General features: G+C 58.7%; 2 protein-coding genes across 2 annotated transcripts; one reads left to right on the forward strand and one right to left on the reverse strand.

The window, feature by feature from the left end:
- Positions 1-637: 637 nt before the first annotated feature.
- Positions 638-10,109, reverse strand: PML (PML nuclear body scaffold). The gene is made up of 7 exons (XM_082290965.1): positions 10,026-10,109; positions 7,949-8,522; positions 5,935-6,512; positions 4,986-5,029; positions 2,301-2,369; positions 2,026-2,218; positions 638-1,145 (listed from the first exon to the last, which is right to left on the reverse strand). Exons 1-7 carry the CDS (start codon positions 10,054-10,056, stop codon positions 1,057-1,059), a joined length of 1,578 nt encoding a protein of 525 aa, XP_082147091.1. The 5' UTR covers positions 10,057-10,109; the 3' UTR covers positions 638-1,056.
- LOC309578223 (zona pellucida sperm-binding protein 3-like) lies at positions 10,055-25,972 on the forward strand (the record flags this gene model as incomplete). The annotated part of the gene is made up of 10 exons (XM_082290645.1): positions 10,055-10,168; positions 18,110-18,304; positions 20,896-21,014; positions 21,754-21,857; positions 21,940-22,117; positions 24,376-24,496; positions 24,591-24,682; positions 24,768-24,904; positions 25,669-25,752; positions 25,839-25,972. 10 exons carry the CDS (start codon positions 10,055-10,057, stop codon positions 25,970-25,972), a joined length of 1,278 nt encoding a protein of 425 aa, XP_082146771.1.
- Positions 25,973-26,069: the final 97 nt, after the last annotated feature.

The raw sequence follows: 26,069 nt of genomic DNA on the forward strand, positions 1-26,069 counted from the left end.
GGAATGGGAATTTAATGCCATGGAAAAAATCCTGCCGCCGGGAAACCCCAAAAACGGGATCTGGGATCAAAGCAGAGCCCCAAATCCGGCCGGGATTGAGGCAAGAACGCAGAAATCCCAGGATTTTCGCTGCTTTCTGCTCATCTCATCTGGATGTGGCTCCATTCCATGAGATCCTCATGGAAAAAAAGGCTGAATCGGGCCAGGAGCTCGGGAATATCCCAGTGGGAAGAGAGGGATAACAACAAATCCGCATCCAAACCCCAGGTTCTTTCCCCGTTTTCCCTCCAGGACAATCCCGCCCCCTTTTCCTGGGAAATGGGGTGTCCCTTTCCCTCTCTCCCGGCTCTCCGCAGCCCCGGAGTGCTGGGAATGGGGTTGGAAGTGGGAATTTCATCCCTGGGATCTCTCTGGGATTTGTCCCATCCCATTGCAGGGATCCGTGCCAGGAGCAGGGAGCGGGGATGGGTTTTAACCCCGACATTCCCGGTTTTCCCCTCTGTTAGGGATGGATGGGGAGAGCCAGGAAAAGCAGGACGGGAAGGAACGAGGGAGGAAGTGGCGGCAGGGTCGGGATTTTCTCTGGGAGTGCGTTTATTGAGGGGAAATTCCGCATTAAAAAAAAAAAAACCCGGGATTTGAATCCCTCGTTCCGCCGGAAAACCGACCCCGATCCCAACCCCAAAGCAGCCGTGCTCGTTCCCGAAGGAATTCCTCGCTCCTGGTGCTGATGGGATCACTTGGGATCATCTCCCCAGTTTGATCCAAAGGGGAAATGTCCCCTGTGGAGGAGGCTCCAGAACAGGATCCGCCGGCACATTCCATCCCAAATTCCATTTTGGGATCAAAGAGGAGAGCCGCATTCCTGGGAACACCGGAAGCCTCAAAGGGGGGGGGGATCCCAGCTCCGAGCGGATCCCGGTGGGATTTGAGGCCGCTCCGGAATGGCCGGTCCAGGAGGAAATTTGGGAAGAAGAAGAGGCAATCCCAAGTGGATCTCTGGGAATGGGGCAGGCTCGGCCTTGAGCTCCGGATGGGAATTCCGGGATGTGGGAATCAGCAGGGTGGTGACCCCGTTGTCACCGTCACCACCACGGTGTCCTCGTCGCTGTCGTCCGAGCTGCAGATGATGATGCTGCTGATCTCTGCAAGGGAAATCCTGGGATTCGGCATCCCACGGGATCAACATTGCCAGGTTTTGCAGCGGGAACCACCCCGAGCTCGGTGGGAGCAACCCCTGCAATGGTGGGGACTTCATGGATCCTTCAGCCCATGGATCCTTCACATGGATCCTTCAGCCCATGGATCCTTCATCCCATGGATCCTGCACCCCATGGATCCTTCACATGGATCCTTCAGCCCATGGATCCTTCACCCCATGGATCCTGCACCCCATGGATGCTTCACATGGATCCCCCAGCCCATGGATCCTGCACCCCATGGATCCTGCACCCCATGGATCCTTCATCCCATGGATCCTTCACATGGATCCTTCATCCCATGGATCCTCCATCCCATGGATCGTCCATCCCATGGATCCTGCACCCTATGGATTCCTCACCCCATGGATCCTGCAACCCATGGATTCTGCACCCCATGGATCCCTCATCCCATGGATCCTGCATTGCATGGATCCCTCATCCCACGGATCCTGCATTCCATGGATCCTTCATCCCACAGATCCTTCACCCCATGGATCCTTCATCCCATGGATCCCTCATCCCATGAATCCTGCACCCCATGGATCCTTCATCCCATGGATCCTTCACCTCATGGATCCTTCATCCCATGGATCCTTCACCCCATGGATCCTTTATCCCACCGATCCTTCATCCCACGGGTTCTTCATCCCATGGAACCTTCACCCCATGGATCCCTCACCCCATGGATCCCTCACCCCGTGGATCCCTCACATCCATATCTTTGGCCAAGATTCCCCTAATGGGCACACAGAGAGGTCGGGAAAGATCCCACGGGATGGGGAAAAGCTGGGATCACAAGGATGCCGCCATTCCCGCTCCCCACCTGTGTCCTCGGCGCGGCTGCAGTTGTGCTGCGACGTGGAGGCGCAGGGCTCCCTCTGGAATTCCCAGTGGGATTCGAGATGGCTGGGGCCCGGCACGTGGTCACATTCCAGCTTCAGGATTTTGGGAGAGATCTGGCTGCCCCTCTCCACGTAGGGAAGCGGCCGCTTGGTCCAGCAGGAGAGCGGGAGAGGCTGGAAAAGAGGGATTGGGTGCTGGGGGTGGGAAGGCCTGGATCGCACGGGATCCCACCCGGATCCATGGGATGGGCCTCACCTGGTCCGTATGGATCTCCTCGGGGATGGGGGAGGTGCTCTGGTTTTTGGGATGGATTGGATCCTCTTCCTGCGGGAAGGGCGTGGAGCAGCGTTAGGATGAACTTGGATCCTTCATCCCAGGGATCCTTCATCCCACGGATCCTTCACATGGATCCTTCACTCAATGGATCCTTCATCCCAGGGATCCTTCATCCCATGGATCCTTCACATGGATCCTTCACTCCCTGGATCCTCCATCCCATGGATTCTGCATCTCATGGATCCTGCAGCCCATTGATGCTTCACTCCATGGACCCTTCACATGGATCCTTCATCCCATGGATGCTTCACCCCATGGATCCTGCATCGCATGGATCCTTCACATGGATCCTTCAGCCCATGGATCCTTCACCCCATGGATTCTGCATCGCATGGATCCTTCATCCCTTGGATCCTTCACCCCATGGATCCTTCATCGCATGGATCCTTCATCCCTTGGATCCTTCACCCCATGGATCCTTCACCCCATGGATCCTTCACATGGATCCTGCATTCCATGGATCCTTCATCCCATGGATCCTCCATCCCATGGATTCTGCTTCTCATGGATCTTTCACCCCATGGAACCTTCACCCCATTGATGCTTCGCCCCAGGAATGCTTCACCCCATGGATCCTGCATTCCATGGATCCATAATCCCATGGATTCTGTATCCCATGGATTCTTCACCCTATGGATCCTCTATCTCATGGATTCTGCATTTCATGGATGCTTCATCCCATGGATCCTTCACATGGATCCTTCATTCCATGGATCCTTCACCTGGATCCTTCACTCCCTGGATCCTCCATCCCATGGATTCTGCATCTCATGGATCCTGCAGCCCATTGATGATTCACTCCATGGACCCTTCACATGGATCCTTCATCCCATGGATGCTTCACCCCATGAATCCTGCATCGCATGGATCCTTCACATGGATCCTTCAGCCCATGGATCCTTCACCCCATGGATTCTGCATCGCATGGATCCTTCATCCCTTGGATCCTTCACCCCATGGATCCTTCATCCCATGGATCCTTCATCCCTTGGATCCTTCACCCCATGGATCCTTCACATGGATCCTGCATTCCATGGATCCTTCATCCCATGGATCCTCCATCCCATGGATTCTGCTTCTCATGGATCTTTCACCCCATGGAACCTTCACCCCATTGATGCTTCGCCCCAGGAATGCTTCACCCCATGGATCCTGCATTCCATGGATCCATAATCCCATGGATTCTGTATCCCATGGATTCTTCACCCTATGGATCCTCTATCTCATGGATTCTGCATTTCATGGATGCTTCATCCCATGGATCCTTCACATGGATCCTTCATTCCATGGATCCTTCACCTGGATCCTTCACTCCCTGGATCCTCCATCCCATGGATTCTGCATCTCATGGATCCTGCAGCCCATTGATGATTCACTCCATGGACCCTTCACATGGATCCTTCATCCCATGGATGCTTCACCCCATGAATCCTGCATCGCATGGATCCTTCACATGGATCCTTCAGCCCATGGATCCTTCACCCCATGGATTCTGCATCGCATGGATCCTTCATCCCTTGGATCCTTCACCCCATGGATCCTTCATCCCATGGATCCTTCATCCCTTGGATCCTTCACCCCATGGATTCTGCATCGCATGGATCCTTCATCCCTTGGATCCTTCACATGGATCCTGCATTCCATGGATCCCTCATCCCATGGATCCTTCACATGGATCCTGCATTCCATGGATCCTTCACTCCATGGATCCTCCATCCCATGGATTCTGCATCCCATGGATCCTTCATCCCATGGATCCTCCATCCCATGGATTCTGCTTCTCATGGATCTTTCACCCCATGGAACCTTCACCCCATTGATGCTTCACCCCAGGAATGCTTCACCCCATGGATCCTGCATTCCATGGATCCATAATCCCATGGATTCTGTACCCCATGGATTCTTCACCCTATGGATCCTTCACCCCATGGATGCTTCACATGGATCCTTCACCCCATGGATCCTCTATCTCAATGATTCTGCATTTCATGGATGCTTCATCCCATGGATCCTTCACATGGATCCTCCATCCCATGGATCCTTCACTCCATGGATCCTTCACCCCATGGACCCTGCATTCCATGGATCCCTCATCCCATGGATCCTCCATCCCATGGGTGCTTCACATGGATCCTTCACCCAATGCATTCTTTACCCCATGCATCCTTCATCCCATGGATCTTTCACCCCATGGACCCACCACCCCATGGATTCTGCATCTCATGGATGCTTCACTCCATGGATCCTTCACCCCATGGGCCCCAGTGGAGGTGCAGGAAGGCCCTCGGGAATGGGGAAACTGAGGCAGGAGCATTTGGGATGGCTCTGGATGCTGCATCCCTGCCTCGGCTCAAGGTTGGTGCCCTGCTCATGGAATTCCCTGTGGAAAACGAGGGATGGAGTGGGGGGGTGGGGTAGGACCATGCCTGGTGTGATGGGAATTCTTCAACCCCGGGAGCTCATTTTTGTGGGAAAACCGGGAATTACAGCATGGGGAGGGAGAGCAGAGCCTTGGGAAAGGCCGGGAAAGGCCGGGGCAAGGAGGGATGTGGGTTTGGGATGCGGCAGGAGCCCTCCCCACGCGTCACCACCCCGATGTCTCACCGGGTTGTTCTCCAGGGCCACCTTGACCTCGGGGACGTTGGTGCCTGTGAGGAGAAAATGGGGAAGTGATGCCAAGCCGGAGCCTCCCTCTTGGGAAAATCCCACCCTGGCAGCAAGGGAAGGGCAACTCCGATCCCCTTCCCTCCAGTTTGGGATGGCCCGGGGGGTTTGGGATGCTCTGGGAAGCCGGGAATGAGCATTTCCAGGGGCCTGTGGGACCGGGGGAGACCCCAAAGGGGCTTTGGCCATAAAAATGATGGAGGAAATCCCAGCTCTGGGGGGGATAAGGAGGTATGGGAGGAAAAGTGGGGAGAGGAGGAAGAGAAGGAGGAGGAGGAGAAGGAGGAGAAAACAAGAAGGAGGAAGGAGAAGGAGGAGGAGGAGGAGGAGGAGAAGGAGGAAGAGGAGGAGGAGAAGGAGAAGGAGAAGGAGAAGGAGAAGGAGAAGGAGAAGGAGAAGGAGAAGGAGAAGGAGAAGGAGAAGAAGGAGAAGGAGAAGGAGAAGGAGAAGGAGAAGGAGAAGGAGAAGGAGAAGGAGAAGGAGAAGGAGAGGAAGGAGAAGGAGGAGGAGGAGGAGGAGGAAGAGGAGGAGGAAGAGGAAGAGGAAGAGGAAGAGGAAGAGGAAGAGGAAGAGGAAGAGGAGAAGGAGACGGAGACGGAGGAGAAGGAGAAGGAGGACAAGGAGGACAAGGAGGACAAGAAGAAGAAGGAGAAAGAGAAGGAGAAGGAGGACAAGAAGAAGAAGGAGAAGGAAGAGGAAGAGGAGAACAACAACAACAACAACCCAAAGAAGAACCCGAAGAGGAGCAGCACCCCTGTTTCACCGCACCACCAAACGCACCCAAGCCCAGCCGGGACAGCCCTCAGCCCGCCCGCTCACAGCAGGGACTCTGCACCGGCCGAGCTCCGAGCTCCGAGCTCCCTCCGCACCTCCCGAGCCCTCTCCTCACCTGGGCGCCCCGTGACGCGCTCCACCAGCGCCCGCAGCCGCGCCCGGCACTCGGCGAAGTCCTGCGGCTCCCTCACCTCGGCGGGCTCGGGCGGCCGCAGCCGCTGCAGCTCCAGCAGCGCGCCCTTGACGAAGGGCTGCATGTCCATCAGCTCCTGCTCGCCGCCGTAGCGGCTCAGCCTGTCCACCACCCTCTCGGCCGCCTCCAGCCGCTGCAGCGTCCCCTCCACGCTCCGCAGCTCCTCCGCCAGCTCGCTGCGGCCGCTCTCCGGCCGCGCCTCCAGCAGCGCCCGCAGCTCCTCCGCCTCGCTGCGCACCAGCTGCTGCAGCCGCTCGGCGCTGGCCTGGACGCAGCACCGCAGCCGCTCCCGCTGCTCCTCCTGCCAGGAGGATTCGCTCCGCAGGCGCAGCAGAGCCGCCTCGAAGGTGTCGCGGAGCCGCCGCAGGTCCCGGCGCAGCGAGCGCAGCTCGTCCTGGCGCCGGCGGCTCTCAGCGCGCAGGTCGCGGAAGGGCGCGTGGCGAGTGTCCAGCAGCGCGCACGGACAGCACAGAGCCCGCTCGCAGCGCGGGCAGTAGATGCTGCCAGGGATGGAGGGGACACGAGGGTGGTATCGGGGCCGGGGTGGCATCGGGGCTGGGGTGGCATCAGCGCCGCGCGGTGCTGGTTCCACCCGGGAGTTGCTCCAGGGGGAGCGGGATTGGTTCCCGGCATCGGCTGCAGGTGTGGGATGGGCAGGGGGCAGTGATGGGCAGCGGGCAGAGATGGGCAGCGGGCAGAGATGGATGGGGGGCAGTGATGGACAGGGGGCAGTGATGGGCAGGGGGCAGTGATGGGCAGCGATGGACGGGGGCAGAGATGGGCAGTGGGCAGTAATGGGCAGTGGACAGAGATGGGCAGTGGGCAGCGATGGACGGGAGCAGAGATGGGCAGCGGGCAGAGATGGGCAGTGGGCAGAGATGGGCAGCGGGCAGAGATGGGCAGTGGGCAGCGATGGACGGGGGCAGAGATGGGCAGTGGGCAGTGACGGGCAGTGGGCAGCGATGGACAAGGGGCAGAGATGGGCAGCGGGCAGAGATGGACAGCGGGCAGCGATGGACGGGGGTTCAGGCACCCCAACAATCCCACCCTGTCCTTGGGGCAGTGCCCATTCCCTGCGGGCCTGGTCAGTGCCCAGCACCCTCTGGGAAGAGCCTGTTCCCGAAATCCCACCCGAACCCCCCTGGCACAGCCCTGGCCGGTCCCTGGCACACCAGGGTCTCTCTGGGGTCGCTGCTGTCGGGTGACAAAACCCCTTGGGCAGAGCTTTGGGGACAGGACGAGGTTTGGGGACGGGAGGAGATTGGGGGACGGGAGGAGATTTGGGGACGGGAGGAGATTTGGGGACAGGATGAGATTGGGGGACAGGGTGAGGTTTGAGTATGGGATAAGATTGGGGGACAGGACAAGATTTGGGGACAGGAGATTTGGGTATGGGATTAGATTTGGGGACAGGAGGAGATCTGGGGACAGGAGATTTGGGGGACAGGAGGAGATTTGGGGACAGGAGGAGATTTGGGTATGGGATAAGGTTTGGGGACAGGATGAGGTTTAGGGATGGGATGAGATTGGGGGACAGGAGGAGATTTGGGGACAGGAGGAGATTTGGGAACAGGAAGGGACTTGGGTACAGGTGAGGTTTGGGGACAGGACAAGATTTGGGGACAGGACAAGATTTGAGGACAGGAGATTTGGGGACAGGAGATTTGGGTATGGGATAAGATTTGGGGACAGGAGATTTGGGAACAGGATGGGACCTGAGTACAGGATGAGGTTTGGGGACAGGACAAGATCTGGGGACAGGAGGAGATTTGAGGACAGGATGAGATTTGAGGACAGGACAAGATTTGGGGACAGAAAAAAATTCGAAGACGGGAGGAAACGTGAGGAGACGATGCCATTTAGGATCACCCCGATCCTGCCCACTCCGGGCAGGAGCAGCACCCCAAATCCCAGGAGCACCACCGCGCTGTCTCACCTGCACACGCGGCTCTCCTCGGGGTGGCTGGAGCTGGTGCAGAAGAGGCTGCAGGAGCTCCTGGTGTCCTCCAGAAACGCCCGCGCCGAGCCCGCCCGCATCTCCTCCACCTTCCTCACCCTGTGCTCCTTCTTCTTGTGCCACCACTGGTGCTCCTCGAGGCAGCGGGCACAGAAGAACTCCTCGCAGTCCGAGCACCACACCAGCGCCCGCTCCACCCGGCAGCGGCTGCAGCTGGCACCGCCGGAGCTCCGGATCTGCCTCCACACCTTCAGGCGGCTCTGCAGATTGCTGACCAGCAGGTTGTCCATGGCCGCGGGCACGGGCGCGTGGCACAGCGGGCACTGCCCCGCCGGCTTGGCGCTGCCCAGGCAGCCGGGGCACAGCGTGTGCAGGCAGCGCAGCAGCCGCGGGTGCGGCGAGTCCTGCCCGCAGCCCTCGCACAGCAGGAACTGCAAATCCTCGTCCTCCTCTTCCTCCGGCTCCTCCTCCGGAGGGTGCGATGGGGTCAAGGCGGCCACGGGGGTGCCCGCAGAGGGTTCCGGCTCCCGGGGGGAGGAGGGGCCGGCTCCATCTGTGGGGGGGGAGGGGGAAATTCCTCGCCGTGGGATGGAGGACGTGGTTGGAGGCCGGAACTCCTGGCCCGGGGGCTGGTGCTGCTGGTCCGGAGGGTGAGGGTCGGGAGCGGGGTGAGGGTCGAGGATGGGAATGATCCGGGACTGGAGGAGATTGGAGGGCAGGAGGAGATTTGGGGACAGGAGGAGATTTGGGGATGGGGTGAGATTTGGGGACAGGATGAGATTTGGGGAGAGGGTGAGATTTGGGGATGGGGTGAGATTTGGGGATGGGGTGAGACTTGGGGACAGGAGCTTGGGGACAGGATGAGATTTGGGAGCAAGAGATTTGGGGGCAGGAGGAGATTTGGGGACAGGAGATTTGGGGATGGGATTAGATTTGGGGACACGAGATTTGGGGACAGGAGATTTGGGGACAGGAGGAGAGTTGGGGACAGGAGGAGATTTGGGGGCAGGAGATTTGGGGGCAGGATGAGGTTTGGGGTGGGACAAAATTTAGGGACAGGAGATTTGGGGACAGAATGAGATTTGGGGGCAGGAGGAGATTTGGTGGCAGGATGAAGTTTGAGGATGGGATGAGATTTTGGGACAAATTTGGGGAAAGGATGAGATTTGGGGACGGGACAAGATTTAGGGACAGGAGATTTGGGGGCAGGGATGAGATCTGGGGACATATTTGGGGGCAGGGATGAGATTTGAGGGCAGGAGGAGATTTAGGGACTGGAGATTTGGGGACAGGACAAGATTTGGGGACAGGATGAGGTTTGAGGCTGGGAATAGATTCGGGACTGGATGAGATTTGGGGACAGGAGGAGATTTAGGAACAGGAGGAGGTTTGGGGACAGGACAAGGTTTGGGGACAGGAGGAGGTTTGGGGACAGGACGAGATTTAGGGACAGGAGGAGATTTAGGGACAGGAGAAGATTTAGGGACAGGAGGAGGTTTGGGGACAGGACGAGGTTTGGGAACGGGATGAGGTTTGGGGCCCGGAGATTCGGGACACAAAGGGTTCTGCCCCCCCTGTGGGATCCCCGGAGGTTCTTCCCCACCCTCCCCGAGCTCTTTCTTTCCCTTCCCGGAACTCGGCATTTCCACACCGCCGACTCGGAGACGAAACGAAACCAAAACGGTTTCGGTTCCGCCGCCACCGCCGCCGCTTTCCCTTCCCGCCCCGACAGCGGGAAAAGCGGGAGAGGGGAAAGTGGGGGACACCCCGGCAGCGACCCCAAAGATCCCCGCAAAACCTCCCCCCGCCACCGCTTTGGGGTGCCCCCAAAAGTGCCCCCCTCGCCACTCCTCCCCCAACTCGGCAGCACCACCAAACCCCCCCCCCCCCCAAATAAATATTTAGGACACCCAAAGAAAGCCGGGACTCCCTTTGCCACCCCATCCCGGAGTTCCCTCCCCCTAAAATCCCACCCTAAAAACGCCCCCTCGCCCCCTCTCCAAGCGGGGCACTCGGGCTGGGTCCCCGTGGCCTCCCCGCGTCCCCTCCCCGGTACCTGGCGGGGCCGCGGCGGGGCTGCCGGGCATGGGCGGCGGGGCCGGGGGCGCTCCCGGACCGCGTTCGGTTCCCGGGGCCGGCCTGGAACGGGAGCGGCGGGAGGAGGAGCTGGAGGAGAGGGCGGAGAGCGGAGGAAGCGGGGTGGGAGGGACCGAGGGAGGGACTGAGGGGAGAGGGGAGAGGGAGGGGAGAGGGGAGCGGGAGATGCGCGGGGGTGCGGGACGGGGAGGCAGGAACTGGGATGGGGATGTGGGACTGGGATGGGGATGTGGGACTGGGATGGGGATGTGGGATTGGGATGGGGATGTGGGACCAGGATAAGGATGCAGGACTGGGATGGGGATGCAGGATTGGGATGGGGATGTGGGATTGGGATGGGGATGTGGGACCAGGATAAGGATGCAGGACTGGGATGGGGATGCGGGATTGGGATGGGGATGTGGGATTGGGATGGGGATGTGGGACCAGGATAAGGATGCAGGACTGGGATGGGGATTCTGGGATTGGGATGGGGATGTAGGACTGGGATGTGGGACTGGGATGGGGATGTGGGATTGGGATGAGGATTCTGGGACTGGGAAGAGGATGCGGGATTGGGATGGGGATTCTGGGATTGGGATGGGGATGTGGGACTGGGATGTGGGACTGGGATGGGGATGTGGGATTGGGATGGGGATTCTGGGACTGGGAAGAGGATGCGGGATTGGGATGGGGATTCTGGGATTGGGATGGGGATGTGGGACTGGGATGTGGGACTGGGATGGGGATGTGGGATTGGGATGGGGATTCTGGGACTGGGAGGGAGATTCTGGGATGGGGATGTGAGACTGGGATGGGGATTCTGGGATGGGGATGAGGATGTGGGACTGGGATGGGGATGCGGGACTGGGACGAGGATTCTGGGACTGGGAAGAGGATGCGGGATTGGGATGGGGATTCTGGGATTGGGATGGGGATGTGGGACTGGGATGAGGATGTGGGAATGGGATGGGGATATGGGACTGGGATGGGGATGTGGGAATGGGATGGGGATATGGGACTGGGATGGGGATGTGGGACCAGGATGGGGAATTTGGGAGAGGGATGGGGATGCGGGACTGGGATGGGGATGTGGGACTGGGATGGGGAATTTGGGAGAGGGATGGGGATGCGGGACTGGGATGGGGATGTGGGACTGGGATGGGGAATTTGGGAGAGGGATGGGGATGCGGGATTGGGATGGGGATGTGGGACTGGGATGGGGATGTGGGACTGGGATGGGGATTCTGGGACTGGGATGGAGATTCTGGGATTGGGATGGGGATGTGGGACTGGGATGGGGATGCTGGGACTGGGACGGTGATGTGGGACGGTGATGTGGGACTGGGATGGGGATTCTGGGATTGGGATGGGGATGCGGGACTGGGATGGGGATGTGGGACTGGGATGGGGATGCAGGAACTGGGAGGGAATTTGGGACCGGGATGGGGATGCAGGACTGGGATGGGGATGTGGGACCGGGATGGAGATGAAGGAGCGGGGGGGGGGAATCCCGGTGCCGGGACGGGGATTCCTGTCCCGGGAAGGGGATTCCGGTGCCGGGATGGGGATTCCTGTCCCGGGAAGGGGATTCCGGTGCCGGGAGGGCGCTGCCGGTCTCGGGGGCGGTTCCGGTGGCCGAGCCCCGCCCCGGCCGTTCCGGGGCCCTCTCCGGGCTGTCCCCGTTATCACCGGGGCCGCTCCAGCCCCGCCCCATCCCGAGGCGACATTCCCGGCCTTATTCCCACCCCAACCCCACAGGATCCCCTTCCCAACCGCTGACACTCAGGGGGCGGCACCTCCAGAAGGCCCCACCCGAGGGGGGCATTTTAGGGGAAAATAAACAAAAAAAACCCCTTTTCCCACCCATTTTGGGGTGCCCCGGCTGCCGAACCCAGCCGCGGGTTTTACCGGGAAGGATCCGCTCAGCAGGATCGGGATTTTCCCGGGATTTGGGATGGGATCCGTGCCTGCGCCGTCAGCAGCCACATGACGGGGCCACCAGGAAGCGCCACCGCTCGTCCTTCCTGTCCCCATCGCCACGGGGGCCACGATGGTCGCCAGAGCGGCAGCGGGAGCCCGGGAAGCTCCCGGAGTTCCCATCCCGGAGGGATTTGGGGACAGCGGGGATGGGAACGATCCGGGAGGGACCCCCCGGGGGGGACAGAGAGGGGAGAAGGGAGTGGGGACAGGGATGGGATTGGAACAGGGATTTGGGGACAGGGATGGGATTTGGGGACAGGGATGGGATTGGAACAGGGATTTGGGGACAGGGATTTAGGGACAGGGGTGGGATTTGGGGACAGGCATGGGATTGGGACAGGGATGGGGACAGGGATGGGATTTTGGGACAGGGATTTGGGGACAAGGCTGGGGTTTGGGGACAAGGATGGGATTTGGGGACCGGGTGAGGTTTAGGGGCGGGATGGGGTTTGGGGACAGGGATGGGATTTGGAACAGGGATCTGGGTAGATGAAGAGATTTGGGGTCAGGGATTGGGGACAGGGATGGGGACAGGGATGGGATTGGGACAGGGATTTGGGGACAGGGATGGGGACAGGGATGGGGTTTGGGGACAGGGATGGGGTTTGGGGACAGGGATTTGGGGACAGGGATGGGATTTGGGGACAGGATGGGGTTTGGGGACAGGGATGGGATTTGGGGACAGGCATGGGATTGGGACAAGGATGGGGACAGGGATGGGATTTTGGGACAGGGATTTGGGGACAAGGCTGGGGTTTGGGGACAAGGATGGGATTTGGGGACCGGGTGAGGTTTAGGGGCGGGATGGGGTTTGGGGACAGGGATGGGATTTGGAACAGGGATCTGGGTAGATGAAGAGATTTGGGGTCAGGGATTGGGGACAGGGATGGGGACAGGGATGGGATTGGGACAGGGATTTGGGGACAGGGATGGGGACAGGGATGGGGTTTGGGGACAGGGATGGGGTTTGGGGACAGGGATTTGGGGACAGGGATGGGATTTGGGGACAGGATGGGGTTTGGGGACAGGGATGGGATTTGGGGACAGGCATGGGATTGGGACAAGGATGGGGACAGGGATGGGATTTTGGGACAGGGATTTGGGGACAAGGCTGGGGTTTGGGGACAAGGATGGGATTTGGGGACCGGGTGAGGTTTAGGGGCGGGATGGGGTTTGGGGACAGGGATGGGATTTGGAACAGGGATCTGGGTAGATGAAGAGATTTGGGGTCAGGGATTGGGGACAGGGATGGGGTTTGGGGACAGGGATTTTGGGTCAGGGATGGGATTGGGACAGGGATTTGGGGACAGGGATGGGGACAGGGATGGGGTTTGGGGACAGGGATGGGGTTTGGGGACAGGGATTTGGGGACAGGGATTGGATTTTGGGACAGGGATGGGATTTGGGGACAGGGATTCAGGGACAGGGATTCAGGGACAGGGATGGGATTTGGGACAGGGATGGGGTTTGGGACAGGGATGGGGACAAGGATGGGGTTTGGGGACAGGGATCTGGGTACAGGAAGAGATTTGGGGTCAGGGATTTGGGGACAGGGATGGGGTTTGGGACAGGGATGGGGTTTGGGACAGGGATTTGGGGACAGGATGGGATTTCGGACAGGGCGAGGTTTAGGGGCGGGATGGGGTTTGGGGACAGGGATGGGATTGGGGATGGGGATTTCGGGACAGGGATGGGGACAGGGATGGGATTTGGGGATGGGAGGAGATTTGGGGACGGATGAAGTTTAGGGACAGGGATGGGATCTGGGGACAGGGTGGGGTTTGGGGACAGGGATTTGAGAACAGGGATGGGGTTTGGGACAGGGATGGGATTTGGGGACAGGCATGGGATTGGGGATGAGAGGAGGTTTGGGGACAGGACAGGATTTGGGGACGAGGCTTGGGGACAGGGGGAGATTCAGGGATGGGAGGAGATTTGGGGCCAGATGAGGTTTGGGGACAGGGATGGGATTTGGGACAGGGATGGGGTTTGGGACAGGGATGGGATTTGGGACAGGGATGGGATTTGGGACAGGGGTGGGATTTGGGACAGGGGTGGGATTTGGGACAGGGATGGGGTTTGGGACAGGGATGGGATTTGGGACAGGGATGGGATTTGGGACAGGGATGGGATTTGGGACAGGGATGGGGTTTGGGACAGGGATGGGATTTGGGACAGGGATGGGATTTGGGACAGGGATGGGATTTGGGACAGGGATGGGATTTGGGACAGGGGTGGGATTTGGGGACAGGGATTTGGGATCCGGATGAAGTTTGGGATCAGAATGAGATTTGGGGACAGGAGGAGATTTGGGGACAATGATTTGGGATCATCCCAGTGCTGCCCCTCCAGGGCCGGATTTCCCGGGAATCGCCGCTCCCACCCTGCTGGAAAATGTGGGAAAATGTTTTGGGTTCTTTTCCCCATAAAAATTCCAGGATTTTCTGTGCTGCTGCTGCCACCTCCAGGGGAAAACCGGGATTTGGGGCGGAGCCATTGATTTATGGGAGAATCCCAGGGCTGCTTCCCGGAAAAGTTCAAATCCCTTGGAGTGACCCCACCCCAGGTGACCCCAAACCCTCGTAGGATTGGGATTGGGGTCCTGGAATTCCCCGGGATTGGTCACTTTGGGTTCACATTCCTGACCCCAAATCCATTTGGGAATCCCATCCCAGAATTCCCGGTGATCCCTGTGCTTCAGGATCAGCAGGGTTGGGATTGGGATCCCGGAATTCCATGGGATTGACCCCATTTGGGATCACATTCCCAACCCCAAACCCACTTGGGAATCCCATCCCGGAATTTTCCATGGAATCCCCTTTGGAGATGGGAATTGCCCCCGCTTTGGAGCTGCCTTGGGAATTCCTGGATCCCCTTGGAGACAAAAATCCCGGGATTGGGAAAACCGGGAATGCTGAGATGACCAAATCCTGGGAGTTTTCCAGGATTTTTCTCACCGGGAAAAGCTCGGAATTCCCAGCTGGACACCGGGATGGGAGCGTTGGGATCAATCCCAATTCCCATGCGAATCTCCTGGAATATTCTCCCGGAATCCCGGGAAGCTCTGAGCCCATTCCCGACATCCAGGGCTGGGAATTCCTGGATTTATCCCATGGGAATGAGCCTGGAGCTGCTCTTTGGGGCACATTCCAAGATTTTTGGGGGCATTTCAGGATCGCTGGGGTCAAATCCCGGGAAAAGGGGGAGGTTTGGGATCCTGGCTCCCGATTTTTGCATTCCCAGGAATCCCAGGAATCCCAGGATTCCCTCCCTTCTCCATCCAGCTGGAATTTTTCCCTGGAAAACCTCGGGAAAAAGGGAAAAGCTCCTTCCCGGAGGAGTCGAATCCAACATTCCCGAGAATTTCCCTTCCCAAATCCCAGATTTTTTTTCCCCCCCTTCCCTCTGGAGCTTTCCAGACCTCATCCCTCTCCAGGAGCTTTTCCCAGAATTCAGGAATTTTCCCCATCCATCCTTGACTATTTCCAGGGATTTTTTTTTTCCCCCTCTGGATTCCACGCTGGAAAATCCGGGAATTCCAGAAAACCTCGGAGGGGGGGTTTTGTGGGATGAGGGAAAGAGAGAGGCGGGAATTCCAACCCCGAAGGAATTCCAAGCCCGGGAATTCCGCTGGCTGCTCCAAGGATTGTTTGGAATAGCTGGATCCCGGCAGGATAAACAATCCTTGGAATTGCTGCGCTTGGAATTCCTTCCTTTGCTCCCAGGAGGGGCAGAAATTCCCTTTTTCCCTCTTTTTTTCCCCCCGTCTCCCTCCGTTTTTGATGGAATTCCACCTTTTCCCGGCTCCCCCCATCCCCAAATCCCAGGATTCCATGGGCGAGAGGGGTTTCCAAATCCTTGGATTTCCTGGGGTTGTGGAAAACCGGGAATTCCACAAGCTGGGGGGGGGGGTTGGGGGGGGGCTCATCCAGGAAATCCCAGGATCATCTCCCCCGGAATTCCTTGGGATGAGATTCCGAGGTGAATTTGGGATTCCGGAGGATCTAAATCCTTGGATTAGGGAAAGAATTCCCGAATCCCTTCCCCCATCTGCACCTTTCCCAGGGTTTTTTTGGGATCATCCCATGATCCAGAGGGATTTTGAACTTCAAACCCTTTGGGAAGATCCCAAATCCCACCCCTGGAGCCGGGAATGAGGGGAAAAATCTGGGAGCCAAAGCTGCTCCCGAAAGAAATCTGGGATAAAGGAAAAACCCTTGGAATTTCCGGAGTCTCCGTCCCATTCCCGGGTAGAATTCCCAGCCCTCGGAAGAGATTTGGGATTAAAACGTTGTTTTTAGGGGGAACGGGATGGGAAAAACCCCTGGATTTGGGGCTTTCCCAGCGTGCCGGGAATTCCCAGTCTCGGCTTTTCCCCAAAAAAAAAATCCCCTTTTCCTTGTGGAAAAATCCCCCACTGGGATCCATCCCAAAAGCCCCAAATCCCAAAAGAATCCTGGAATTTCCTGGGATGAGCCGAGGCCTCTCCCGGTGCATGGAGGGGCCTTGGATCCAAGGATTCTCCCCCGGCCTCGGAATTCCCGTTATCTCCCTGACAACCTCTGGAATTCCGGGAATTTCCACTCGGCCAGCGCCGCTTCCAAGGTTTTGAAGCGTGGCAAGAAAAACTCCGGGATTTTGGGATGAGCGGGAAGGTCCTAAAGCAGCGCAGGGATCGACTCCGATCCATAAATGGGGGGTTTTTTTGGGAATGCCGAGGCGGCGCCAGCTCCAAACCCTCGGGAATTCCTTTGGGAATTCCTTTGGGATGCGGAGCCGATGGGGAAAGTGACGAGGGGCAGAAATTCCATCAAAATCCCGCACCAAAACCAAGAGGAAAAGGAGGAATGAGGCTGGAAAATCCATGGGATTCCTTCCTCAGGAGCTTTCCCGGTTTTTCCGGCTTCTTTTCCTTCGATCCATCGGGAACGGGAAGAGCTGGGAGGGATTAAAATGAAGGAATTTGGTTCCGGGGCTGGAATTTTGGGGTTTCCATCATTCCCGATGATCCCAACCCCTCTGGATGCCCCGAATCCCGGGGGTTTTTTTGGATAGAACGGGGGGAAAACAAGGCTCCGGGGGTGCCGGGGTTATCCCTGGAACTTGGGATCCTGGGAGAGGGAAAAATCCTTGGAATCTCCTTGGATGAGGATTTTGGGGTGGGGGGAGGGGGGAATCCCACCTTTTATCCCAAAAACCCCGGGATTTGGGGCATCCAGAGGGGCTCGAATCATCGGGAATGATGGAAACCCCCCCAAATTCCAGCCTCGGGAGCGAGGTCGGAGCCAAATTCCTTCGTTTTTTTGGGATAAAAGGTGGGATCCTCCCAAAATCCTCATCCAAGGGGATCCCAAGGATTTTCCCCTCCCGGGATCCCGAATTCCAGGGATCATCCCCGCATTCCCGGAGCGTTTTTTTCCCCTTGGATGAGGATTTTGGGGGAGGGGCGATCCCACCTTTTATCCCAAAAAAACGAAGGAATTCGGCTCCGGGGCTGGAATTTGGGGGGGTTTCCGTCCTTCCCGATGATTCGAGCCCCTCTGGATGCCCCAAATCCCGGGGTTTTTTTGAGATAGAACGGGGGGAAAACAACGCTCCGGGGGTGCCGGGGTTATCCCTGGAATTCGGGATCCCGGGGGGAGAGGAAAATCCTTGGAATCCCCTTATCAGCCGGGAACCCAAACAATCGCTGGCTCCACGGCTCCGCGGCTCCGCGCTGGATAAACAATTCCCAAAAATCCGCCGGGAATGCTCATCCCCATCCCGCTGCCAGCCCGGAACTGCCGGCGACCGTCCCTAGGGATGCCCTTGGAATTCGGGAAGCGCGGCGCTGGGGGGGTGGGGGTGGGGTTCATTCCAAGCGGGATATAAACCCAGCCCTCTCCTCCGCTCTTCCCACTCTGGAATTCCCAGGGATTTCCCGGGATGCGCTCCCAAATCCGCCTCCTCCTGGCGCTGCTCTGCTGCTGCGCGGCCCCGGCGGCTGCGGCGCCGCCTCCTTGGGAAGGGGCGTGGAGCGATCCCAATTCCTGGTCGTGGGGTTGGGATGATTCCCATTCCCAATCCCAATCCCAATCCCAGATTCCCGTGGCCGTGCAGTGCCAGGAGGCGCAGCTGGTGGTGACGGTGCACCGGGATCTCTTCGGGAACGGGCGCTTGGTGAGCGCCGCCGAGCTGAGCCTGGGCCCCGCCGCCTGCAAACATTCCCGGCTGGATCCATCCCGGAATACCGTCACCTTCAGCGCCGGCCTCCACGAGTGCGGCAGCACCGTGCAGGTGAGTCCTGGCTCCAGCCGGGAATTCCCACCGGGAGACGCTCCTGGAATGTGGGGATAGATCCCGGTGAGTCCTTGTCCCGATCCCGGCATTCCCACCGGGAGCAACTCCCGAGGATCCTGCGGATTCCCGGTTTTGAGGGAGATCCAGGTGAGTCCCTGTTCCGTTCCGATCCCGGGATTCCCACCGGGATTCCCACCGGGAGAGGCTCCTGAGGTCCTGCGGATTCCCGGTTTTACGGGAGATCCGAGTGAGTCCCTGTTCCGTCCCGATCCCGGCATTCCGGCCGGGATTCCATCCTGGAGCGGCTCCCGCGGTGTCGGGATAGATCCCGGTGAGTCCTTGTCCCGATCCCGGCATTCCCACTGGGAGCGGCTCCCGGGGGTCCTGCGGATTCCCGGTTTTGAGGGAGATCCCGGTGAGTCCCTGTTCCGTTCCGATCCCGGGATTCCCACCGGGAGAGGCTCCCGGGGTGTGGGGATAGATCCCGGTGAGTCCTTGTCCCGATCCCGGCATTCCCACCGGGATTCCCACCGGGAGCGGTTCCTGAGGTCCTGCGGATTCCCGGTTTTGAGGGAGATCCAGGTGAGTCCCCGTTCCGTTCCAATCCCGGGATTCCCACCGGGACAGGCTCCAGCGGTGTCGGGATAGATCCGGGTGAGTCCTTGTCCCGATCCAGGGATTCCCACCTGGAGCGGCTCCCGCGGTGTCCCGCGGGATAGATGCAGGTGAGTCCCGTCCCGATCCCGGCATTCCCACCGGAATTCCCGCCTGGAGCCGCTCCCGGGTCCTGCGGATTCCCGGTTTTACGGGAGATCCAAGGGCTGGATCCAGCAGCGCTCCCGGGGAGGGAGGAGCGGGAATTCCCTTGGGATCGCAGCGGTTTTCCCACCGTTCGTGTTCCCATTCCTCCGGGAAAAGCCCCTTTTCCCTCGGCTTTCATTCAACTCCCTGAGAACTGAGATTTTCCACCCCCTTTTCCCACTTTTCCACCCCCTTTTCCCCCTTTTCCACCCCCTTTCCCCTCTTTTCCCCCTTTTCCACTCCCTTTCCCCACTTTTCCAGCCCCTTTCGCCCCTTTCCCACAAGGTGTTCCCACTTTCCCATCCCCACAGAGCTTTTCCATCCCTTTTTCCCCTTTTCCTCCCTCTTTTCCCATTTTTCCATCCCCTTTCCCATTTTTCCATCCCCTTTCCTGCTTTTCCATCCCCCTTTCCCCCCTTTTCCCACTTTTCCAGCCCCTTTCGCCCCTTTCCCACAAGGTGTTCCCACTTTCCCATCCCCTCAGAGCTTTTCCTTCCCCTTTCCCCCCTTTTCCTTCCTCTTCCCCCCTTTTTCCAGCCTCTTTTCCCCCTTTTCCATGGATCCCCCAGCATTCCCGGTCCCTCGGGCGATGCCCCTGGATTGTGGGACCACCTTTCCCATGGAATTCCCCGGTTTTATTCCCAAATTCCCCCCGAATTCCCGCATTTCTTTGAATTCCCGGTCACTCTGATGACGTCACCATGGCGTGGGATTGCCTTTCCCATGGAATTCCCCATTTCCCATTCCCAGACCCCCCAAGTTCCCACATTTCTTTGAACTCCTGGTCACTCTGATGACGTCACCGTGGCACAGAACTGCCTTTCCCACGGAATTCCCCATTTTCATTCCCAAATCCCTCCCAATTCCCGCATTTCTTTGAGTTCCCCATCACTCTGGCCATGCCCCCGCATTGTAGAACCGCCTTTCCCACGGAATTCCCCATTTCTCATTCCCAGATCCCCCTGAATTCCTGCATTTCTTTGAACTCCCCATCACTTTGGCCATGCCCCCGAATAGTGGGAACCGCCTTTCCCACGGAATTCCCCATTTTTATTCCCAAATCCCTCCCAATTCCCGCATTTCTTTGAGTTCCCTGTCACTCTGGCCATGCCCCCGGATTGTGGGAAGCACCTTTCCCACGGAATTCCTCATTTTCCTTCCCAAATCCCCCTGAATTCCCCCATTTCTTTGAATTCCCGGTCACTCTGGTGACATCCCCATGGTGTAGGACCATCTTTCCCACGGAATTCCCCATTTTCATTCCCAAATTCCTCCCAATTCCCCCATTTCTTTGAATTCCTGATCACTCTGGTGACATCCCCATGGCATGGGAACTGCCTTTCCCATGGAATTCCCCATTTTTATTCCCAGATCACCCCAAATTCCCCCATTTCTTTGAACTCCCCATCACTCTGGTGACATCACTGTGGCACAGGACCACTTTTCCCATAGAATTCCCCATTTTCATTCCCAAATCCCTCCCAATTCCCTCATTTCTTTGAGTTCCCCATCACTCTGGTGACATCCCCATGGTGTGGGACCACCTTTCCCATGGAATTCCCAATTTTCCTTCCCAGATCCCCTCTGAATTCCCCCATTTCTTTGAACTCCCCATCACTCTGGCCATGCCCCCGAATAGTGGGAACTGCCTTTCCTACAGAATTCCCCGTTTTCATTCCCAAATCCCTCCCAATTCCCCCATTTCTTTGGACTCCCCATCACTCTGGTGACATCACCATGGTGTGGGACCACCTTTCCCATGGAATTCCCGATGTCCCCATTCCCAGATCACCCCGGATTCCCTGATCTACCGCACGCTGCTCACCTACGAGCCCAGCCCCGGCAGCAACCCGGCCATCGTGCGCAGCAGCCCGGCCGTCGTCCCCATCGAGTGCCACTACCCCAGGTGACCCCATCCCAGTGTTCCCAGTCCATCCCAGTGTCCCCATCCCAGTGTTCCCTCCCCATCCCAGTGTCCCCAGTCTCATCCCAGTGTTCCCAGTCCATCCCAGTGTCCCCATTCCCATTCCCAGTATCCCCGGCCATCGTGCGCAGCAGCCCGGCCGTCGTCCCCATCGAGTGCCACTACCCCAGGTGACCCCATCCCAGTGTTCCCAATCCATCCCAGTGTTCCCATTCCATCCCAGTGTCCCCATTCCCAGTGTCCCAATCCCATCCCAGTGTTCCCATTCCATCCCAGTGTCCCCATTCCCATTCCCAGTGTCCCTATTCCCAGTATCCCCATCCCATCCCAGTGACCCCATCCCAGTATCCCCATTCCATCCCTGTGTCGCCATCCCACCCCAGTGTCCCTATTTGCATCCCAGTGTTCCCATCCCAGTATTCCCATTCCCAGTGTCCCCAATCCCAGTATCCCCAATCCATCCCAATGACCTCATTTCCAGTGTCCCCATCCCATCCCAGTGTCCCCATCCCAGTGTCCCCACTCCCATCCCAGTGTCCCCAACCCAGTGTCCCCACTCCTGTCCCAGTTTTCCCAGTCCCACCCCAGTGTCCCCATCCCAGTGTCCCCATCCCATTCGTGACCCCATTCCAGTGACCCCATTCCCATCCCAGTCTCCCCATTCCCATCCCAGTCTCCCCATCCCAGTATCCCTGACCCCATATCCCTGTTTTTTTCCCAGACGGGACAACGTCACCAGCGGTGCCATCCGCCCCACCTGGGCACCCTTCAACTCCGCTCTGGTGGCTGAGGAGAAGCTCCTGTTCTCGCTGCGCCTCATGAACGGTGCGTGGGGGAATCCGTCGGGATCTTTTTGGGATCGCGGTGTGCGGGGGATTAACGGGGCCGCGCCGTCGGCTTTTCCCAGACGATTGGAGCGCCGAGAGGGCCTTCACGGGCTTGCGGCTGGGAGACGTGCTGAACATCCAGGCCGAGGTGGGCACCGAGAGCCACGTGCCGCTGCGGCTCTTCGTGGACTCCTGCGTGGCCACCCTGAGCCCCGGCGCCGAGGCCTCGCCCCACTACGCCATCATTGACTTCAACGGGTCAGTTTGGGGATGGTTTGGGGATGTTTTGGGGACGTTTTGGGGTCTTGGGGGGCATCCACGGGGTGGTGGCACCTCACTGCTCTATCATTGACTTCAATGGGTCAGTTTGGAGATGTTTGGGGATGTTTTGGGGTCTGGGGGGCATCCACGGGGTGGTGGCACCTCGCTGTTCCATCATTGACTTCAACGGGTCAGTTTGGGGATGTTTGAGGTCTGGGATAGGGTCAGGAGGTGGTGGCACCTCACTGCTCCATCATTGACTTCAACGGGTCAGTTTGGGGATGTTTGGGGATGTTTTGGGGTCTGGGACAGGGTCAGGGGGTGGTGGCACCTCATCCCACCCCACTGCTCCATCATCGACTTCAATGGGTCAGTTTGGGGACGTTTGGGAACATTTTGGGGTCTGGGGGGCATCCAGCGGGTGGTGGCACCTCAATGGTCCATTATTGACTTCAACGGGTCAGTTTGGGGACTTTTCAGAACGTTTTGGGACGTTTGGGGACATTTGAGGACATTTTGGGGTCTCAGGGACATCCCGGGGGTGGTGGCACCTCACTGCTCCATCATTGACTTCAATGGGTCAGTTTGGGGACATTTGGGGATGTTTTGGGGACGTTTTGGGGTCTGGGATAGGGTCAGGGGATGACGACACCTCATCCCACCCCACTACACCATCATTGACTTCAACGGGTGAGTTTGGGGACATTTTGGGACATTTGGGGACATTTGAGGACATTTTGGGGTCTGGGGGGCATCCAGGGGGTTGGTGGCACCTCAATGGTCCATCATCGACTTCAACGGGTCAGTTTGGGGACGTCTGGGGACATTTTGGGGACACTTTGAGGACACTTTGAGGACACTTCGAGGACATTTGGAGGACACATTAGGGACACTTTGGGGACACTTTGGGGACATTTTGAGGACACTTTGGGGACCTTTTGAGAACATTTTGGGGACACTTTGGGAGCATTTTGGGGTCATTTGAGCACATTTTGGGAACATTTTGGGGACACTTTGAGGACCTTTTGGCGACCTTTTGGGACACTTTGAGGACCTTTTGGGAACATTTTGGGGACATTTTGGGGTCACTTTGAGGACACTTTGGGGACACTTTGGGGACACTTTGGGAGCATTTTGGGGTCATTTGAGCACATTTTGGGAACATTTTGGGGACACTTTGAGGACCTTTTGGGGACCTTTTGGGACACTTTGAGGACCTTTTGGGGACCTTTTGGGGACATTTTGGGGTCACTTTGAGGACACTTTGAGGACCTTTTGGGGACATTTTGGGGACACTTTGGGAACATTTTGGGGTCATTTGAGCACATTTTGGGAACATTTTGGGGACACTTTTGGGGACCTTTTGGGGACCTTTTGGGACACTTTGAGGACCTTTTGGGAACATTTTGGGGTCACTTTGAGGACACTTTGGGGACACTTTGGGGACATTTGGGGACACTTTGGGGACATTTGGGGGACCTTTTGGGGTCAGGGGGACACCCAGTGAGTGCTGAGCCCTTGTCACTTCTCCGGGTGAGCTGGGGACATTTTGGGGACACTTTGAGGACATTTGAGGACATTTTGGGGTCATTTGAGCACATTTTGGGAACATTTTGGGGTCACTTTGAGGACACTTTGGGAACATTTTGGGGACACTTTGAGGACCCTTTTGGGGACATTTGGGGTCACTTTGAGGACCTTTTCGGGACACTTTATGGACACTTTGAGGACCTTTTGGGGACATTTTGAGGGCACTGAGGACCTTTTGAGAACATTTTGGGGACACTTTGGGAACATTTTGGGGTCATTTGAGCACATTTTGGGAACATTTTGGGAACACTTTGAGGACCTTTTGGGGACCTTTTGGGACACTTTGGGGACCTTTTGGGAACATTTTGGGGTCACTTTGAGGACACTTTGGGGACACTTTGGGGACATTTTGAGGACACTGAGGACACTTTGAGGACACTTTGGGGACATTTTGGGGACATTTTGAGGACACTTTGACGACCTTTTGGGCACCTTTTGGGGACATTGTGGGAACACTTTGAGGACCTTTTGGGACACTTTGGGGACCTTTTGAGGACCTTTTGGGGTCACTGAGAACCTTTTGAGAACATTTTGGGGTCACTTTGAGGACACTTTGAGGACTTTGGGGCCACTTTGGGGCCACTTTGAGGACACTTTGGGAACATTTTGGGGTCACTTTGGGGCCACTTTTGGTGCCACCCCGCGCTGTGAGCCACGCCCCGCAGGTGCCTGGTGGACGGGCGCTCGGATGCCACCGGCTCGGCCTTCGTCACGCCGCGGCCCCGGCAGGACGTGCTGCGCTTCCAGATCGATGCCTTCCGCTTCGCGGGCGACCCCCGCAACCTGGTAGCGCCCTTGGGGCCACCCCGAGGACCCCAAAAGCCCTTCCCGCGCCTCGGTGGCCCCGCGGCGTGTCCCCAAAGTGTCCCTTCCCGCGCAGATTTACATCACGTGCCACCTGAAGGTGACACCGGCCGAGCAGAGCCCGGACGCGCTCAACAAGGCCTGCTCCTTCAACAAGGCCCTCAACACGTGAGTGGCACCCTTGGGGGCATCTCGGCACGCTGGTGGCACCGGGTGGTGGCACCGGGTGACCGCTGTCCCCTCGTCACCGCAGCTGGGCGCCCGTGGAGGGGACAAGGGACATCTGCAGCTGCTGCGAGCTGGGCAACTGCGGCTCGGCCGCGCTGGCCCGGAGCGTGCGGCCAGCGGAGAACTGGAGCGGGCATCGCTTCCGCCGGCAGGATGGGGATGGTGAGGGGACAGGGGGACACTGGGGACACTGGGGACAGCAGGGGGACACTGGGGACACTGGGAACAGGGGGACACTGGGGACATTGGGGACACTGGGGACAGCAGGGGGCACTGGGGACAGGGGGACACTGGGGACACTGGGGATACTGGGGACACTGGGGACAGGGGGACAGGGGGACACTGGGGACACTGGGGACAGGGGGACACTGGGGATACTGGGGACACTGGGGACAGGGGGACAGGGGGACACTGGGGACACTGGGGACACTGGGGACAGGGGGACACTGGGGATACTGGGGGACAGGGGGACACTGGGGATAGGGGGACAGTGGGGGGCACTGGGGACAGGGGGACATTGGGGACACTGGGGACAGGGGGACACTGGGGATACTGGGGGACAGGGGGACACTGGGGACAGGGGGACAGCGGGGGGATCCCTCGTTGTGGTCCCTCATTGTTGTCACACATTGTTGTCCCCTCTCTGTCCTGTCACTGTCCCCTCCCTCTCCCTCTCTGTCCCTCCCTGTCCCCTCTCTGTCCCTCCCTGTCCCCTCCCTGTCCCTCTGTCCCCTCCCTGTCCCTCCCTCTCCCTCTCTGTCCCTCCCTGTCCCCTCTCTGTCCCTCCCTGTCCCCTCCCTGTCCCTCTGTCCCCTCCCTGTCCCTCCCTCTCCCTCCCTGTCCCCTCCCTGTCCCTCTGTCCCTCCCTGTCCCCTCCCTGTCCCTCTGTCCCCTCTCTGTCCCCTCCCATCCCTCCCCATCCCCAGGCCCTGCGGCCGAAGCCGACGTGGTCATCGGTCCAGTGCTGCTCTCCAGTGGCCAGCGGGGCCAGCGGCCACAGGGCCACCAAGGTGAGTGCAGCGGGCCGGTGGCCGCGGTGCCCAGCGGGCGGTGCCCACGCCGGTGCCCTCGGTGCCACCTTTGTGTCCCTTTGCAGGAGAGCCGCCGCTGGGCACGGGCACGGTGCTGGCCTGCGCCCTGGCCACCGTGGCCGTGGCCGGAGTGGCCGTGGCTGGAGCCGTGCTGGCCATCGGCCTGGGGCGCCGTGGGGGCGGCCGGAGCACGGCCTGAGGTGGCCACAATTCCCAATAAATGCCCGAAGGACCAGCGGGGTCTCTGGGGGGCCACTGGGGGGAACGGGGCGGGGAAGGGGGTGGGAAGGGCGGCT

Source organism: Coloeus monedula (genome assembly GCF_965178545.1).
Source record: "Coloeus monedula genome assembly, chromosome: 14".
Lineage (NCBI taxonomy): Eukaryota > Metazoa > Chordata > Aves > Passeriformes > Corvidae > Coloeus > Coloeus monedula.